Genomic DNA, 18989 nt, shown 5'->3' with positions numbered 1-18989 from the left:
ATCCAATGCTTTTCTTACAAATGTTAGATTCTAAGTTCATAGATGATATATTTATTTGAAGCTGTCTGCTTCCTTTATTCTCCCTAAATGAAAATAGCTTTGCTAGCTTTAGTGAGAGACTTGTTTATTAAGTAAGTTATCTTATTGGCATCTAAGATTTGCTTTTATTTTTTTTATTTTCTGAAAAGGAGACGGTAGCGATTTTATGGATTGCAATAAGAGGGCCCTTCTTGGAGTTTGAGTATAAATTCAATTCTATCTAATTGCTCCACATTGTTCAACTTAAAAAGTTTTTCACATTTTATATCGTCTAGTCCCTTTTACAATGTGACTGGAAAAATAGACATTGGAGAGCCAACGTTGGGCTTAAACCTTGGGTTTGTGATATTTGTTGAGAAAAAAAAATTTAAGCCGTACACCCCTTCTGTTTGATCAATCACCTCCCAACTTTATACATGTTGTGAATAAGTGTATGAATATTATATATACATGCAGCTGCATCTCAATCAAACATTACCAAAACCTATCATACTAAGAGAACCACAAATATATTCGCCATAAACCAAGTTTTCTAATGATGAGATCTTGGTTTAGATCATTAAATCCTAATAAAACAGACGTCATTCGAACTACAAGTACTAAATAGGAACGAAATTCTGTTTCAAGAATATTGTTGTCACATCCCAGCCCGGGACGGACCACATCCCGGGCCCGCTCCACCACCATAGCACGATATTGTCCGCTTTGGACTTACCATTCCCCCACTGGGAAGTTGCTCATGAGTTCCCAAAAACAAAACTGTGAAGAAATGGTAAGCCCAAAGCGGATAATACCGTGCTACGGTGGTGGAGCGGGCCCGATAAGTGATCCGTCCCGGACGGGGATGTGACAATTGTGGTTCACAAGCCTCGATCTTTATTTCATTTGTCTAATTTAAGTTTCATTTCATTCACATTGTGTCAATATATATAGTTGATTAGCATGCGATTTGTATACATGTTTCGAATTTATTTCTGCAATATATATATATATATATATATATATATATATATATTTATTGATTGTTGATTCCGTTCCAACAGTCCCTTAACTAAAAGGAAAATATTACGGAGATTATGTTTTTACACCAATTTTAGAGATTATTAGATGTGCTGATTGATAGTTAGATTCCTTATTTAATGATTTAAATAATAAATTCAACCATCACTCGTCATATTATATGATCTATAAAATATGATTCAAATAAATAATTTCTCTAACATTATCCTAACTAAAAAGCATATATTCGATTGGCCAATTTATAATCTGGTGTTGGAAGGGGGAATCTAGGGTCTACTCATAGGGGAAAGGGTCTTAGCTAGCTAGGTGTTTGGAGGCTTACTAGAACAACAATATTTCTAATTTCCACTTCCTAGATATTATATGTCATTCGACAACTGTCATTTTATTTGCCCTATATTTTATTGTGTTTACATAACTTGTTACGTAATGAGGTTCCACTTTCTTAATCGAAGATTTTGTGTCTATAACACGCATTACACTAAAAGTATATTTTATTGTGTTTACAACATCATCAAGTAATTTTCATTGTATCTATAATCTACAACACACTAATTATGTGATGGTGTTGTAAACACAAACACGTACCCCAAGTGATAGAACAAACTAAATTAAAAACAAAAATGCTAAAGTGACGGTGTATCAAATCTCTCAAACTACCAGACATTACTGTCCTATACAGCAATTAAGGGCATCATCTTCCTGTTTGGATTTGTCCTTGTGATAAATAATGGTCCGTATATGTTTGCAACTAGCTAGTCAACCAGAAGACAAAAGTTGCTTCTGATGTCGATTGCCAAATTTTTGTTTCAAACTTCATGGTATATACTATATATGAAAAAGAGGGAGGTGAAAAAATTGGATGTCTACGTCTTATTTCTCATAGTAATTTCATCACATATACTGAATGAAAACGATTGTTCCAACTCTTGGAACAAAGTATCAAAGAGTATAAATACAAGAACTTGAGTTTTTAACAAACTACTGCATGCAAAAGCACTTTTAATTTCAAACATGAGCTTATTTGGAAGTGCTTTTAAAATGGTTGAAAGTTTTTTGGACCAAACCTTAGTAAAAATGTAAGTGAATCCTGAAAAAACATTTGAAGCTACTTACAAGAAGCATAACCGTACTTCTTGCAAAAAGCACTTCAAGTGCTTTTGGAATCCAAAAACATTTCCTCTAAAAACGTTTTCAATCATTTTAATAACACTTATAAACGAGTCATATGTTGTATACTATTCACTTTGAAGGGGACATGAAACCATACCTAGCGTCATGTGTAAGGGCAAGTTTTGGGCTCTTGGCTTTGCCTTGCACCAACTGCTGGAGCTGCTCTTATGCGAGAGGAGGGAAGGCAACTATAGCTGTCTAATAACCTAGCCTCAGGTGTAATCTAATGACTCAAAATAGGTCCAATACTATTATCCTTTTTGTTAAGTTTATGATAAAATTAAATTTAAAAAAAAAGATTGTAATATCCTAAACCATAAGAAAAAAAAAATCTCTTGCATTGATATGTTTTATTTATTTAACACATAGATATCATATATTTTGTTATATTTATCTATGTATATCACATTTTCTTTTGTTGATAATCTACTTATATCACGAATAAATTGTTTTTAGTTACCTATATTACAAATATTTTTTGCTTGTAATTTACTGATTAAGAGTTAGTTGATTCATTTCTATCTTAAATATATTTCGATTGAAATTAGGCTGCCCATCGTGTGACTTTGCTGAACTTTTATTCCTCTTAGTGGAAAAATATCGTTGTACTAAAGAAAAATAAAAAAATAATATATATATATATATATATATATATATATTTCGCTTGAAATTTTTTGTAGTCTTCTTTCGATATGGATATGGTTTCATTTGGACTCCCTTTGAGCAACAACATTTACTTTTTACATGTGGATCCAACAAACCCTCATTTTTTAAATTTAAATTTCATTGGGCCTGATCAACTCTCTAAGGCTTTATTTAGTATGGGCTTCAAGAACCAGGCCCACTACGAAAAAGCTTAAACGCTTCAATTTGGCGCGAACCCACACAACCGCCGTTTCTGGCCTCCGATTCAGTCTCTCCTTCACTCCACCATGACCACCTTACCGGAAATAACCGATCTCTTCGCCAGGCTCGCCATCCACCTCAAAATCCCAAACGACACGTCGTTTCCTCCTCGCACTTCCAAAGAAGACCTAGACGACGCAGCTCTGGATCTCTCGATTTCCGAGCTGAACCAATCTCTGAACCCCAACGGCGATTCTAGGGTTAGGGTTTTGGACACGGTCCTATCTCTGATGTGCTTCAAAGCTCCCCAGGTCAGCTCTTCTCTCAAATTAGGGGTTTTGATGAACAAACAAATGTTGGATTTTGGGAATTTCTCATCTGTGTATTTTGTATTCTGTTGTTTAGGTTTTCGATTCGGAGATTGAGTATTTAGTGAATACAATTGCTGCGGTGTTGTTGTCTTCCGTTCGTTGCAAGGTTTTTCGGTATCCGAAAGGCGAGATTTTGCTGATTGGGAGCTCGATTTCTCAGCGGGATTGCGGGCATTTGATCGAAGCTTGTGCTGATGTTCTTGAGAAATTGGAGGGACATGGTGGGTAGACAATCCAATACTAGCTAACATTTTATATTCAAATTTTTGTTTAAACTAGTTTCTTTTTCTGTAAAGTAATCATCTTTGATGATTTTGATTCTGACGTAAGTGGTAAGTGTTGTTTCAATGTGTTTAAAGGTAAGCTTTCGGATTCGATACTATGTGCCATTGTAAGAGTTGCAAGTTCTGCTTCTTTCTACCGGCACCAGTTAATGCCCGTTCTTGGCGTAAAATCAGTGGATGCGAAAAAGACCATGATCTCAAAGCTGCTCTGTCATTTGCCCAGAGAAAAATTCCTTGAGAACAACAAAATTCCATTAAGGTTGTTGGAAATGTGTTTTATGTAGTTTGCAATTTTCTTGATCTTTCCCACGTGTTTTTGTAGTTATACATGTGGGAGTTCTGACTTCTTTGCAGGCTGTTACTGTGGTATCTTGACCCTTTAATTTTGAAGCGCGATATTTCAAACATTTTGCAAGAAACCATGGAAAGGCCATTCCTTTGTTTGAGTAGGAAATTTCATGAAAGTAATGATTGGCGCTCCATTATCACATTATTGGTACTTTCTCCCTTTATGTTCGTTGAGGCAAGAGCTTTGTTGCACCGGTGGTTTCTGGTGACGTAAGTGCCATTTCTGATTGATTGACCACTTAAGTTTCTTTCTGTTGTGTATTTTGATCAATCGTTTGTCATAAGCGGTTGTAATTTCATTTAATATGGTTCGTTAATATAGTTCACTTTCTCATCAGGGGTCTAGCTTCTGTGCTTGAGCTTCTAATTCAATTGGTTTCAACCACATTAGATGTGGTTTCAAGACCAATGTTCTGGGGCATATCAGCTGAAGTGGGAGCAAAGTTACCATTTTTGAAGGCTTATTTTCCGTACAACCAACCATTGTTAAGGACCTTGGTTGGACCCCTCTCCTACGATGGTCTCCTACAATTAGTGCACAACATAAAGGATCCGGTCCCTTTTGCCCAGAAACAACTTTATCCGACTTTTAAGCCACCCACAGTGAAGGTTGCAACAATTGATCATAAATCTATCTGGTAATTTCTTACCCCATGAATCCATGTGAAAACAGATGGCATCTACACCATCTCCGTTCTACAACCCGACTGATCCACAAATGTTACATAGGTCTCTGGCCATCAACTTCCCAGATTGGTTCTACCTTGCTTCTGCATTGCTCTTCTCAGAGAAAAGTACTCACGACAGTTGCCATCCAGAATGCATATTGGCAGCATCCAAAGTTGGAAAAACACACGAGGAGCTTCCTTATGTTGCTGCAGCACGGTACATTGCCTGGATTTTGAGTCCTCTTGGTAAATCTCACCATGCCTCGCTGACTGATTGTTTAATTAAAGCATCAGAGTCTTTGGGTTTAAAGCAATTTGGCTCTGGTTCACATGACAAGGAAATACATGGCTACAAGAAGAAACTCAAGAAACCGAAATTGTGTGAAGAGGAATCTGCTTCCATTGCAGTCTGGCTCAATGGATTCAGTAATATATACACAAGGTATTGCAATGAAACAAGTGAAACAAAACCATCTTGTGGTCTTAATCTGCAGAAAAATGTCTTGTTTCGGAGAATCCCACTAGGCATCTTGCTCGGTTGTCCCTATCGTATCAATGAACGTGAATGCGAATTGCTGCTCCATTATGCCGCAACTGGTAGAATTTTTCAGTCAAGGGAAACTAAGACTACTGGATTGAAGCATGTAAAATGGAGCTCCAAAGGGCACACGAACTTAACTACATGGAGTGATGAATGTAATGAAAAGGACGTTTCAGCAGGTGCCTGTCTAGTCTTCAGTTTAACTGGTATCATTGAAAGTATGTCTGCTTCACTGTTTGAGACCGAAGACGCTGGTGCAGACTTTATCTGCCGTGTGAAAATGCAGGTCAGCAAATACTTGATAAAATGCATCAAGAGGCTAATCCAACTCAAAATTGACAATGGAAACTGGGAGGTAATGGATCTCCGCCGTAGATTGGAGAACTGGAGGCATCAGGGACAAGAAGTACCAGAACTCAACAAAGACTTAGACGATGTCATTCCTTTCTTGATTTAGCGAATATGTTCTGTTTCATGAATGGGGAAAAAACTACGCAAAGCAGCAGGTCTTCGGTACAGAACCCCGGTGCATCCGCCTCGCCTCATTCTAGCGTTCATCTTGGGTCGAAATTTTGAGGTCTTTTCCGGGTGCTCACAATGATGTCAAACGGATCTTGGAGCGGGGATCTGAGGAAACATATATGTATCTCTGTTTTGTACTAAAAGTATTTACATAGAATGAAGTAAAAGAGACAAGTTTTCTCATCAATCGAACATATATTTTGAATCAAACATTTGGAAAGACAAGGATCAAAGCAATCTCTATTATTTTCCATTTATTCTTTTCCATAAGCTGTTACAAACTTACAATCGGAAATGCTTGCGCAAATCTACGGACTACAAACTTCGTATGTAATCCTACGTATATCATGTCGAGCTATTTTTTCGACAAATAATAGATTAGCTATGTACACAACCACTTCACGTATAGAGTAATCTACATATCTGCTTCATCTTAGCCGCAGACAGCTTCAACCGAGAGCTTCTTCGTGTTGTGTCGAGAGCTTCTTCATCTTATTGACAGATTTTGAGAGAGCATCAGACTCTTACTCTTTCGACTAAAGACATCCATTGCGGATCACCACCCCATTCTTCGAACACCACCAGTAGATTTCCAGTCGGGGTCAACCACGATCGAGGAATATGGTACCTGAAAAATAATAGCTCTACCATGAATTTTGTACTTGACAAAGCAAAGGCATCACAAATAAGTAGGATGAACATTTTCTCACCATCTCTGGGAAGGCTTGCCGCAATAAGTTCTGCATTTCTTATCATAAAAAGTTCCGGCATAATTACATGTTCCACAGCTACCCTGCGCAATGTATCCAGGCCAATGGCGTCCAACGCTCTGTCCGTTTATCCATATTTGACCTTTTCCCATGCTTCCCATATCTAAAGCTAATGGGGCATGACCTGGTGGTGCATTGAAAGTTGCCTGAAGATATAACAGCTTAGATTAATATCTGGTTTTTCATGAACTTCATAAGAAAGATGGGTATAAAATATACGCGTATTGGAAGAATACGAACCTTGTACCACGTAAGGGGTTGTTTTTTAGCCATCGACGGTCCTTCTGCCCAGTCAACAGAAGAACTCCCAGTAACCGTATGCAGGCCTAAAGCTTCACCTTTCATACCAATCTGCTCATAAAGCAAACTAGTTATTCTCTAGTTTTTTTGGCAATTTTTTCGACATCTTAGCGAGGGAGAGAAAGTGAAACATGAACGTTGAAGGGCAACAAACCTTGTAGGTCCATTTCCATCGTGACATGTCCCATGTTCCCGTATTCAAACCCTTCAATGAGATCGGGCCTAGAACTCCCGCGTTCCATGTTTCAAAGTGAGTGCCAACATTCTGATTTTTATTAGAACACAGAAGAAGCATAAGTTTTAGATGTCGTCTCAAATGTTTTCAAAACCAACATCCCACTAGAGAATAAGGGAACTAACCGGCAGACCAACGGAAATGCTAAGCAATGCAAGCTTGTTGATGCCGGGTCTCAACTTCACATTCTGACTGAAAGTTAGTTTAGGATTCTCCAATGACCCATACACGGTTCCTGCAATAAAGGTAGAAAGTTTTGTTAAAATTAAGTTCATTCAGCGGAAGAACTAGACGGAGTTACATATGAAATTTTACTTTTATATACCTGATAGCTGACCATTGATGAAAACATGTAAGGCATGACCTGCTGAAAAGATCGTAAGAAGTGGGAACTTTCCGTTGTTCAGAAACGCTTCATCAGAACCTATTGTGATGCTGGTAGCGAAAATTTGAATTACCAAGTTAGACAGAAAAGAAAAACAAGGCAAAAGTTTCCCAGTAACATTTAAGAAAAAACACAATGCTTAAACTATGGTTGGTTTAATATACTTACTCTGTCATGTACCACAAGTAGTCAGTAGCATCCCTAGTCATATATATCTGTTCATACAACCCATCTAACGTAGTTGTACCGGACTCATCAGAAGTGGTGGTTTCTTCGATGAATGACTGCCAAGGAAGTCTACCATATACTGGTTTCATCTGCACTTGCGAGGTTTTCCAAGTGACCTGTGCAGATATAACACGCCTTAAGTGAATCTTACTGAAATTGAGAAATAAACTTTGAACGTTCTCGACTAATATATCCAATTGCTCACCTTTGCAGTGTTGAAAACTGCAGTTTTGCAGTCCGGGAGAATGCTGATGGACCATGGTGGCAGGTCATACTGCCCCTGTCCAAAGCTCACTCTAACAGGGTATTTCGTGTCATAGTTTGCGAGGAATGCAGCGCACCCCGACTTTGTATTGAATACATGAGCCTGCAAGGATAATATTGATCAGAACAATGAAAATCATGGCGAATTTCAAAGAAGAATAAGGTTTAGCAAATTTCAAAGCTCCCGGGCTAGCAGTAAAACGGTACCTCTTGATTATTTCCGAGTTTAGTCACTGAAGGATCAACGGCCACCAAAGCATACTCGCATGACTTGATGGCTTTGTGCAGATCTTTCAAATGTCCCCACTTTGGTTGCTGGAGTAGTCCTGATATAGCACGCGTAAAACCGTTCATATCAGCATGCAATAATACGTTTTTTCATATGTTAAGTACGGTTTATGACTTCATGAGCCGAACTCTGTAACAACTACTCGACAATGCTAATTGTATTTACATACCATATTCGTCTAAGGGGGCGTCATAGTCATAGCTGGTGGCCATGAAGGGACCTCCAGCAGTTCTGCCAAAATTCGTTCCTCCGTGGTACTAGAACCAAAACGAAAGAAAAAACAACGAAAATTAGAAAACACACACTAGGAGATTAAACATCACTCGAAATACAGTAAACTCGAGGATACGAGACCAGCAACTAACCATGTAATAGTTAAAAAAAGAACCGCCACTTTGTATGAACCTAGCAACTGAAAATGCCAAATCTTCGACAGGTCTAGTGGGAATTGCCCCACCGAATTCTGTATACCTGTAAAACAAATACAATAGAGGCAGCCTCGTCAAGGGGATTGAACAACAGTACAAGAAAAAACCGATATGACGGAGCCATGGAAATGAACTTTTGAGCTGTACAGGCAACTTGTGTGACTTACCAACCAGTCCAGACTTCTGTCCACATTTTTGGCTTGTAGACCTTGTTTGGCTTGAAATTCTCACAGTAGTAACCATTGCAGGTGTCAATCTGTCACATAACAAAAAAGGCGAGATTAGCTCCTCAGTAAGGGTCACAGGACGCAAGCATCCACCCTCGATCCCGAAGGAGAGTGGACCTGAACTTCTGGGGAGTACAATTATGTTGCTCTTGTAATTAAAAAGCTGAATTTATTTGACAGTACAAATTCAATTAGTGACCAAACCAACCCAAAAAATTGATTTCCAAGTCTTTATCAGAAGTCTTCTAAAACTGAAGATTCATCCTTATATTTTTAATCCACTTCATCCCGTAGACGTGGTTTGGCCAGTTGAACAGAACAGTGTGCATAACTCTTGAACCCGAGTTCAACCCATCCCCGTAGTTTAAAGTAAATTAGAATATCATATGGAATGGGGACAAACCTTGCCCTGACAATATGAAACAGAAATCTACAACACGCCACCTACCAAGTTGACAGCAAACAGTTTAAAAACCCCACCAAGAAGGGAGGGTCCGACCAAACGTAGGACATTTATGCGATTCTCGTTAGAAAATGACAATACAAAGTAGGAAGAAAACATGTTTCTTTGCATCCGAGTTCAAATCTCCTTCCCTACAGTTTAGATTAAATAAAAAAAAAGGCCGAAAAAAATGCTAAGAGAAACTTACAACGGGATCGGGGGCATCCTCTTGCTTGCACATAATCCATGGGACTCCAGTGTTAAGACCTACAGCCATCTGAGCTGCCCATTTGGTGTAAGCTTTTCCTGGTGCACCAATTTCCCATTCCACAGGTCCATATTCATTTTCTATCTGTCAAAATCCAAATTTGAAAAACCAAATTAAAATATTGATAAGTATTGGCTGGCCAATCTTTACTCAGCAGATAAAACAAAAGGAAACAAACACTCCTCATTTTCTTAGAAAATTGAGACTAAAAATAAAAGCAAATTCAAACCCACTTCTAGAAACATGAAAAAGACCGACGACATGTTTGAGATTACTTTTTGAATGACTAAAAGCGCTTAACATGAAAAAGACCAAAGGCATTTTTGAGATTGCTCTAAAGGGCTTTCTGCCAATAAAAAGCGCTTCTAACTACTTTTCGCGGAAACACTTAAAAAACTCAACCGATTTTTCTAACCTGAGAAAGAATTATAGGACCTCCTTCAGTTTGGAACAGCTTCTCTGCCTTCATCATGTTGACAATCTTCTCTGTAAATTTTTGCATTGCCGCCTTCATAACGGACAGAAATTAAATTAGCTTCAAAATTATTTGTTAAAAAGATCAAATTCCATTGGAGTAAACGGAAGATTTATAATATCCAACCTTGAAAGGCTCGTTGTCTGTTCGAAAAGCGATTCCGGGAACATATTTCAGCCAAATTGGGAATCCCCTGTTTCAGAAACAGAGCAAAAACAGAGTAATAAGTATAACCATACTGTATGAATCCTATAACGCACTGCATTCAGTTTTGTGCCAAATTTTCCATTAACAAAATATTCTTAAAATTTCAGTTTATTTGTAGCAAAAATTAAATGATTACCCGAAGTTCCATTCAGCACAGACATATGGCCCAATCCGGAGATTAACAAAGAGGCCTGCCTGTTGCACCAGCTTGATGAACTTGACCAAATCATATCTGTCCTCAAAATAATACTGCAAATTTGAAAAAATAAAAACAATTAATTAGCATAAATATTTGCATTAGAGATTAGGAAATCTAAAATTCAGAAGCAAATTGTTAATTGCATTACTTTTCCTGGAGAAGGTTCATGGCCATTCCAAAACACATAGGTCTGTATAACATCCAAGCCTCCAGCTTTGGCCTTCTGAATCAAATCCGGCCACATCTGCAACCACACACACCAAAAATTAAACCCAAAATATCAATAATTTGAGCCGAAAAAACATTCTGAAACTTTTTAATTCAAGATCATAGTCTCCCACAAGTTAAAAATCAAAATAATAAATAATATATAATATATCCCCCAGTGTCAGAAATTTGAACTGAAAAAAAACCCAGATGTAAAAAATTGCACCAGAAAAAAAAGATAAAAAAAACCCAGAAAATATTGAAACAAAGAAGAACCACATTGGCATTGTATAAAGTACCTCAGGAGTGCTTCTGGGATAGTGAATTGATCCAGAAATTAAAATCCTTCTCTGCCCATTAATTATTATAGCTTTGTGGTCATAACCCACGGAAGCTGAAGCTGCAGAAAAAATGCAGGAAAGCAGCAGCAGAATGCTCCACATTGTTTGAATTCCAACACCCATTTGTCCCCTGCTTCAGAAACTCTCAAAAGCAATGGCCTTTATAATATATATATTTGCTTTTGTTTGTATCAAAAACTTGAATAATACATATTTATTTTTTTGGGTTTTGGGATTTGGATTTGGTTTCTTTGGTTGGTGCTTTTGGTATTCGGAAAAGAGACAGAAAGGGGGTGGCAGAGTTGAGAAGTGTACTGGATTTCACGGGTGAGAAAGTTTATGGTTTGGTTCAATGGTTGTGCAGGGAACGTGTTGCTCCCGCTACTGCTTTATATAAGGTTTTGAAGATGAAGATTGCAAATGTGCAAACTGCAAAGGGAAGGGGGGGCCCACTTCTGCTGCCTTGAACAAGCTCTCTCACATTTTTGGAAATACGGGTGTCTGTAGAAAATACTGTATCTGTTGTATTTCATTTGTATGGTGAATCCGTATATATAAACGTCGCAAGGCTATGAGGAATAGGATTCCTTAGAGGGGGAAAACCCTAGAGGATTTGGATTCCTAAAAGAGGAAGAACTCCCTAATTTATGTTTGTGTAATACATGTGTGAATAAGGAATTCCGTTTCCTATATGGAATAGGATTCCTCGGAGAAGGAGAACCTTCGAGGATTTGGATTCTTGAAAGATGAACTTTCTAATTTATGCCTAAGTATTGTATATACATGTGGAACATGAAATCATAGCTAAGATGTTATTCTATCAGTGACATTTGATGAAACTTCTATAAGAGTAGACAAGAAGCCGTCAAAAGGTCCAAATCAAACTTATTTAAACGACATGATTCTTTTTTTTATGAGGGTAAGCATTTTCTCGCGAAATCAAGGCAATCAAACGAACTTTTGATTCAGTTTTAACAATTTATGAAATTATTTGAGCTTATCCTTTCAATTTCCTTTTTCTGTTTGCTAAAATTAAGGAAATGTGATTTGCAATATGAAGTTTTCATTTGATAGAGATGTTACTCAATTTCTAAATTGATGTGTCAATCAGATATTTGAAGAAAAGCTTTGCATGGGTCTATCCATGCCGGTAAACGAATCTATTAAAAATTGTTCCCCTTTGGGACCAAACAAAAGAAATTTGTAAATAATAAAAAACACTACCAAACCATATTAATATGGATAAGGATTTCCTTTTCATGTATATATTTAGACATCTAAAAATGAAGGATTCCAATTTTTTGTTATAGGATAAGGTGATCGATCGATTTTTTTCCTTTTATTTGTCTTAAATCATCCAATCCGATTTCTGTTTTTCTTATTTTATTTTCATTTAATCATCATTCACCCAATATCTTTTCTTAGCTAATAAGTTGTGTGTTTGATGATTATACTTTAACGTGATGTGTTCTGTTTCTAGCATGGGTTGCTATTTTTTCTCTCTCAAAGTTTTTTTTATGTGGATTACTTAGGACGAGGTTTTTCAAGGCCACTTCTTATCCATGCTCTCTGTATTAGTTCATTTCGTTAATTATGAACGAAATCCTTTATCACCTTAAAAAAAAAAGTGTGTTTCATGCGGGAACTTTAATGAAAAGTTCACGGTACTGTTCACTTAACGAAAAATCACATTTTTACACTAAAAAGTCAATCCTTGTACTATTCACTTTACCCTTTATTTTGTCTTTATCGTTAAAACTCAAAGTTTTCAAATCATTTTCATTAGTTTTCCTTATATATAATTATGTGTTTATACTTTTCAGGTAATGAAACGATATACACAAGATCCTATACAACCAATAACATACGAGAATTTATCAAGAATCGAAAAACAATAAATAGGTTTGTTGGTTTTCATGACTTTAAGCTTGATTTTCCATTTACCCTTACGGAAAAGTCTAAATTGATATGTGTACAAAAGTCACAAGACAATAGTAAAATTAAGCTTCAGGGAAAATACAAGAATCACCTTACTTGGACGGTGCTCAATACTATTCATTCTTTAAAGATTAAAATAAATTACTTTACTTTTGGTCATACTTGTCGGAAAGTATCAAGATCAAGTTGCCACATATTTAATGTACGGCTTGCAAGCAGTGATGCAGTTATACTTTTGACTCCAGAACAAGAATTTCCAGTGCCCTCTCTGGACATTGAAGCTAGCTACCGATCGTGGTCCGACACGTGTGCAATCGATGTTGCATGGAAATTTTGTTTTCTTCTCATTTTTTCTCCATTTAACCATCAAGGTTCAAACTATTATCGTTATGCTAGGTGATGAAGCTTGTGAGTGACTAACAAATACATCAATCCCCAAATCTTATGAGACAAACTCAACAATGTTTGTTGGTCTAATTTGAATATTGAATATTTAAAATTGTTTTATATATCAAGAAATAATTGATGTTTCTATTACTTACATTAATCATGAAATTACCAAATTTTAGCCCATGAGGGTTGGCTTAGTAGGTAAGATCTTTACTTTGTGTGCCGTCCCCCCAAGGTTTGAGTCCTGTTGTCAGTAGTCATTTTTTATGTGATATGTAAATTCCTACGTAAATCCATACTGATGGTAGCTGACAGTTAGGTGTCATGCGTAAGTCCTTCCGGCTCAAAGTTGTGGACATGTCTTGGCACTGATATAGTGAGAATAATCAATCTCCCCCTAAGTTTTGTTACCGAAAAAAAAAAACCAAATTTTAGTATTAATTGTTGTAATAATTTAGCTCCCCCTGGATTCTTACAGTGCCATTTGAAGAAAGACTTTGTCGAAAGAAATTGCCCTGATATCATTTATGTGGTAAAAAACAGCCTAGGTTCCAAAATAAAGATATTATTCTTAAAATGACTTTTCCATATCAGTTGTCTATGCATGCGTAAGCGATTTAGATTTGTTGTTAAAATATAATGAAACTTTTTTTAAAACTAGCATCTTTCTTTCTCAGGATTGTAACAAATATTGCCATCAGTTGGTTGGCTTTTGGCTTGATGCCTACTTCATGGAGCACAGAAGAAGTTTCTCAAAACAAAGTGGACACATAATTATGGAGACCGGTTGTTGTACAATAGAACTTTGATTTGGTGACTAGTAACCTACCACTAAACCAATTAGTTTAAGACTTTTAACACAATGCAACGAGTCTCTTTTTTCAACAAAATACAAATAAAAATAAGGTCAATTGCTTAAATTTAAATTTGTAATTGTTTTTTCAATATCTTCTTTGAGCTACCTCGAGATCGGTCCAATGCAGATCGCTTAAATTCCACCCATTATGTATCATATATATGCTAGCACCAAAATTTATGAATAAAATACTCATTTGATTCTCATGGCATGCCGACGCTCAAGCCCTAATAGATATTCTGTCTTATCTCTACGACTCTAACCCTAACAAACATTTTCGGTATATGATTTACAAATTTACAAATTTGTTTGTACATTAATATATAGTCACCAATTAGTAATTAAGCAAACGGGTGGAATTTTTATTTTTATTTTTTCCTTTGTAGATTTGGGCTTAGTCAAGTTAGTTAGAGACTTAAAGTAGTCTGATTTCCTCCTACATCTATGTTTGACCCTTCTGGTAATTTCAATGAATTTATTGTAAAATATCGCATATGTAAAATAAAATTGTCAAATAATGATATAAATATTATTTTTTACCCAATTAACTTAATTCATGACGTGCATGTCATGCCATTCAGATCACGGTATGATATAGGTTAATGCACAAAACAAGTGTGGTGATATAATTTCTAAGTGTACGCACAATGCATTTCTCACCACTATTCAGAAAAGAAGAAAAGGAAAGGAAAGGAATATTATTCGGATATTGCTATTCACACATTTATTTTTATTTTTCACATACTTTTGTTAAATTTTGTAATTAATTTTTTTTAATTACCCCACAATCCGAAAATTAAGAAGAATGTATGAGAAGCAAAATTGGGTATGTAAATAGTACATACCTATTATTCTATCTAAAAAAATGGATGAACAGATTAATGTAAAAGAAATAAGAGATAAATGCATGATACTTTACTTAGCTAGACAAACGATCGAAAAGCGAACCGTACGTGAAAATATTTTTTTGTCTTCCTCCAATCATACGCAATGAGATTCATCTTTCTACGATCCTCACTTAGTTCACGGTTGTTTTTGGGTAAACTTAATCGAAGAAAAAGTAGTCAATTTAGATCTCAACGCATTTGACCACAATACTTACATGTATTCAACATAATTATCATATCGACTGTCAAATATTGATTGTATTAAATACATATACTCACATAAATAATATTTGATCGTCAAATAATGATTGTATTAAATATATATAAATATTTTAGTTACTCTTAAATCAAGAGAGTTGTAAAAAATCACTTAATAGAACAAGCTTGACATAAAAATAAAAAAAATGTCTTTTGTTCACAGACCAACTGCAAAGAAAAGTATTTTTTTTTGGTAAGAAATTATATTATCTACACTGAGAGGGGGGTGAGCTTAACCTTACAATGGGTTAGTGGTTCAAATTCGCTTTTGATAAGAATCGAACATAAAATCTCACTTATATGTAAAGAGGAATACCACTAGACCGTAGTACTGAGCGACGCAAAAAAAAATAAAAAAATAAAAATTTGACGTGCTTAATTTTTTCCTAATTATGCCACTTCGAAGTAAAAAGAAGCTAATGCCACTTTATTTAGGTTCAGTGATGAAAACACTTTTACTTTAGTTTTGTTTTACATTTGTTTATCACTTTATCTGTTTGCACTTGCAGTTAATTACGTCAACAACAAACCAATAACTGAAAAAATTCTTTAAGAAAAGAAACTTCAGTTTAAAGGGAGGGAAGGATCATTTTCTTGTGGATTCCGTGATCGTGACCATTCATTATATATTATGCAGTCAGTTTTCGTTAGGTATTATTTATATTTACTTTTAAATTTTGAATTTCAAATGATTTCTGATTGCATGATGTATAATGAACGATCACGATCACGAAATCCCTATGAAAAAAATCTAGGATCCTTTTCCTAAAGGGAGTACGTTGAGATATGGCTGGCTATCCTGCCATGCAGTTTCATTACGTAGCAAAACCTATAATTGGCGGGTCCCGAAGCTTCTATTATCATAATGCTGTACTACCCAATTTGATTCATTTACATTTTTCTATCAACATAATTAATATTATAATTCAACTATCACATGATGGTCTAATAGTTAACGCAATGGCGGAGTTAGGAAATTTTCACCGGGTGGGCTAACTTAAACATTCAAATCTTTATAAACAAAAAAACTTGATACTGTATTTTTTACATTATCGTCTAGCTTAAGAAAATTTTCACAAGGTGAACCAATAAACAAATACGTATTAAAATTCAAACAAATCCAAACTTGTACATGTACATGTACAATAAGCAATTAGAAAAATGACGAAACAAAAAGAGATGATTTGTAAACTGTATTATATAATTTTATATAGTTAAACCAAGAAAATTAGGATTAGTAACTAAATATATGATGGGCTATATTCGAAAATCATTAAAAATTACATGTAAAATTTTAATTTTTTATGGAAAGCTACCTGGGCTATAGCCCAAGGTAGCCCTTAACATGGCTATGCCATTGAGTTAACGACAAATTTCAGACCTGTATTTCATACGATACGTATTGGGTAAGATTTCTGGTGCTGATAAATTACACAATGATGATTAGGAAGAGGCTAAAATACCTTTGTGAGTCTTCTCGACGCTCAAAGTGAATTGTTGTAGTGAAGCCACCAACTGGTCACCTTTTAAGAAAAAAAAATTAAAATTGTTATTCACATGTTTTTTTTTTGGGTAACACCGAGGAAATATGGTCACTTGTTAATTTACTATATTTTTATTTACTATATGATCCGGATTGACTTCAGTATAAAAATTGGGTATGTTTTTTTTTTTTTCCTTCTATCATTTGAGAGAAAAAAACATAACTATTATTTTAATTAAAATTTTAGATAAATATTTGACGATGATATTCTTTTCGTTATCCGTCTCCTCTCTAGGTCGGACCCATCGTGTCCATGAAGTTGAGAACGTTACGTTTTATTAATTTGAAGCTCTGAAGCAATATCCAATTTCTCATCCACATCCAGTGGCTTTGCTTATCTCCTTTTACAAAGTATTGAATAAGCCCGGCAACTTGATTACCAAATACAAACGATCAACTTAGCTTTTCTCAAAAGCACAAGCCAATACCTAACAAATTTATCCAATAAAACTGCAAATTTGCAACTGTGTGATGATGATCAAAAGGATGATAATATGAATATACAACCACAACTCCATGACCAAATTTTCAATAGATGGGAGATATTTTAGCCTTTCTTTGTACATTGTTTTCAGTTAATCTCAATAACATCAATTTATTTTCCATAGGTGTATAATTTAACTATAATATTTAAGATTTTCAGTTAAAACAATAAGGAAAGTGCTTGATAAAATGTCCCCCAATAAAGTTTATTTTTGTAAAAGTCTCCTTATAATATTTAAGCTATTAACACAAATTCAAACTTCAGTCGTCGTATAAAATTGTACACTCATTTACACATAAGATTATCTTTGTGAGCCATACAAATGAAACATAAACTACGATTGAAAGTCGTCCTAGGGAGGATATGATAAGTTTCAATGATAAGGCAAATCGTTTAAGGTTCACCCAATTAACAAATGGAAAAGGGCCAAGGCAGGCAGTTTCTGGCTTGTTTGGATTAGTATGCCACGTTTCGTTGAGGCTTATCTTGATTGGCAGTCATCCCAAATTGTAGGTTTTTGTGTGCCCCATGGTGTCCAAATATGCCTTGGTAGTTGGCTCATATGGGACCCTTGAGGTAACTTTGCGGTCATTCGCGAAGAGATAAGGCGTTAGTGTTGCCTCCTCACGTAAAGAGTCGATCTCACCAAACCCTAATGAGTGTGCCCATCTGATCCATCTCTTCATAAAACGGTTTTACGATTTTCTACTTACAATTATTTTGTATGTATGTTATATTTTTTTGTGGTGATAGTATTCATATTAATATTGTGTGAGAAAATAGGACCAAAAAGAAAAGAAAATTAATTAAAGTTACGATAAAAAAAAGATAAATAAAGAAAAAAAAGGTGCACCTCATCTAGAAGGGTTTTGAAGTTATAGCTTTGGTACATCAGAATCGAGTTTGAACGAGGACCACACGAGTCTAATTTTCAATATCATGACTCATCAGCCATCAGTGAGTCTTATGATGTGATCAGAGGTCATATAAATTAAGCTAAAATGATGTTGATTAGCAGAAGCCATCGAAAGTTTAATGTTTATCACTTATTCCATGTTATCCTCAATCTGGTTTTGGACAACCACTAAACTATATTTCAATTAATATTAAATTAAGTCAAGTTTGTTAATAAAAGCAATCATATAATATAATAAGCATGCAAAGGTAATATCGAGAAACATATTAATGTCTTAAAAAAAATCAGTTTAACTTATTACGTTGTCAAACTGACAACTAATGTTAAAATCATATGTTATTACGTTGTCATGTATTTTTTTTATTTAAATTTTTAATGTATGATATTAATATTATAATTTAGTTACATAACATGCAAGATTTATTCCGTCATGTAGAACACCAATTTGGACATCCACATCACTGCTCGTCCGTGTCAATTTAATACAAAATTTTCATTGGCCAGAATCATTGACACATAATCTTCCAAAATCTGTGTGACAAAGGTTTTTGTGGTTCTTTCAAACATGTTAAATAGTAATGGGGCCCAGAAACGGTTGAAAACGGAAAAAGAAGTATGACAATGATGTAATATCATCAAC

The 18989-nt window shown here is 35.4% G+C and overlaps 2 protein-coding genes across 2 annotated transcripts; one reads left to right on the top strand and one right to left on the bottom strand.

Annotated features, from left to right (window-relative positions):
* The first annotated feature begins 3110 nt into the window (after positions 1 to 3110).
* On the top strand, positions 3111 to 5409 carry LOC126605649 (uncharacterized). Its single transcript, XM_050273061.1, is given in 7 exon segments — positions 3111 to 3389; positions 3484 to 3670; positions 3809 to 3992; positions 4088 to 4291; positions 4420 to 4719; positions 4811 to 5117; positions 5119 to 5409. Coding segments are annotated over 7 exon segments (1563 nt in total). The 5' UTR covers positions 3111 to 3164; the 3' UTR covers positions 5275 to 5409.
* A 633-nt stretch (positions 5410 to 6042) lies between these two features.
* Positions 6043 to 11499, bottom strand: LOC126605637 (beta-galactosidase-like). Its single transcript, XM_050273051.1, has 18 exons — positions 11036 to 11499; positions 10678 to 10773; positions 10467 to 10579; positions 10250 to 10316; positions 10064 to 10156; positions 9589 to 9732; positions 8879 to 8967; positions 8649 to 8754; positions 8453 to 8540; positions 8202 to 8320; positions 7936 to 8097; positions 7671 to 7846; positions 7443 to 7552; positions 7243 to 7352; positions 7037 to 7147; positions 6823 to 6933; positions 6523 to 6728; positions 6043 to 6440 (listed from the first exon to the last, which is right to left on the bottom strand). The coding sequence occupies exons 1-18, from the start codon at positions 11198 to 11200 to the stop codon at positions 6329 to 6331; spliced, it is 2178 nt and encodes a 725-aa protein (XP_050129008.1). The 5' UTR covers positions 11201 to 11499; the 3' UTR covers positions 6043 to 6328.
* Positions 11500 to 18989: the final 7490 nt, after the last annotated feature.

The sequence above is a fragment of the Malus sylvestris genome, chromosome 2 (assembly GCF_916048215.2).
Source record: "Malus sylvestris chromosome 2, drMalSylv7.2, whole genome shotgun sequence".
NCBI lineage: Eukaryota > Viridiplantae > Streptophyta > Magnoliopsida > Rosales > Rosaceae > Malus > Malus sylvestris.
This window is presented reverse-complemented; position numbering and strand designations above follow the sequence as displayed.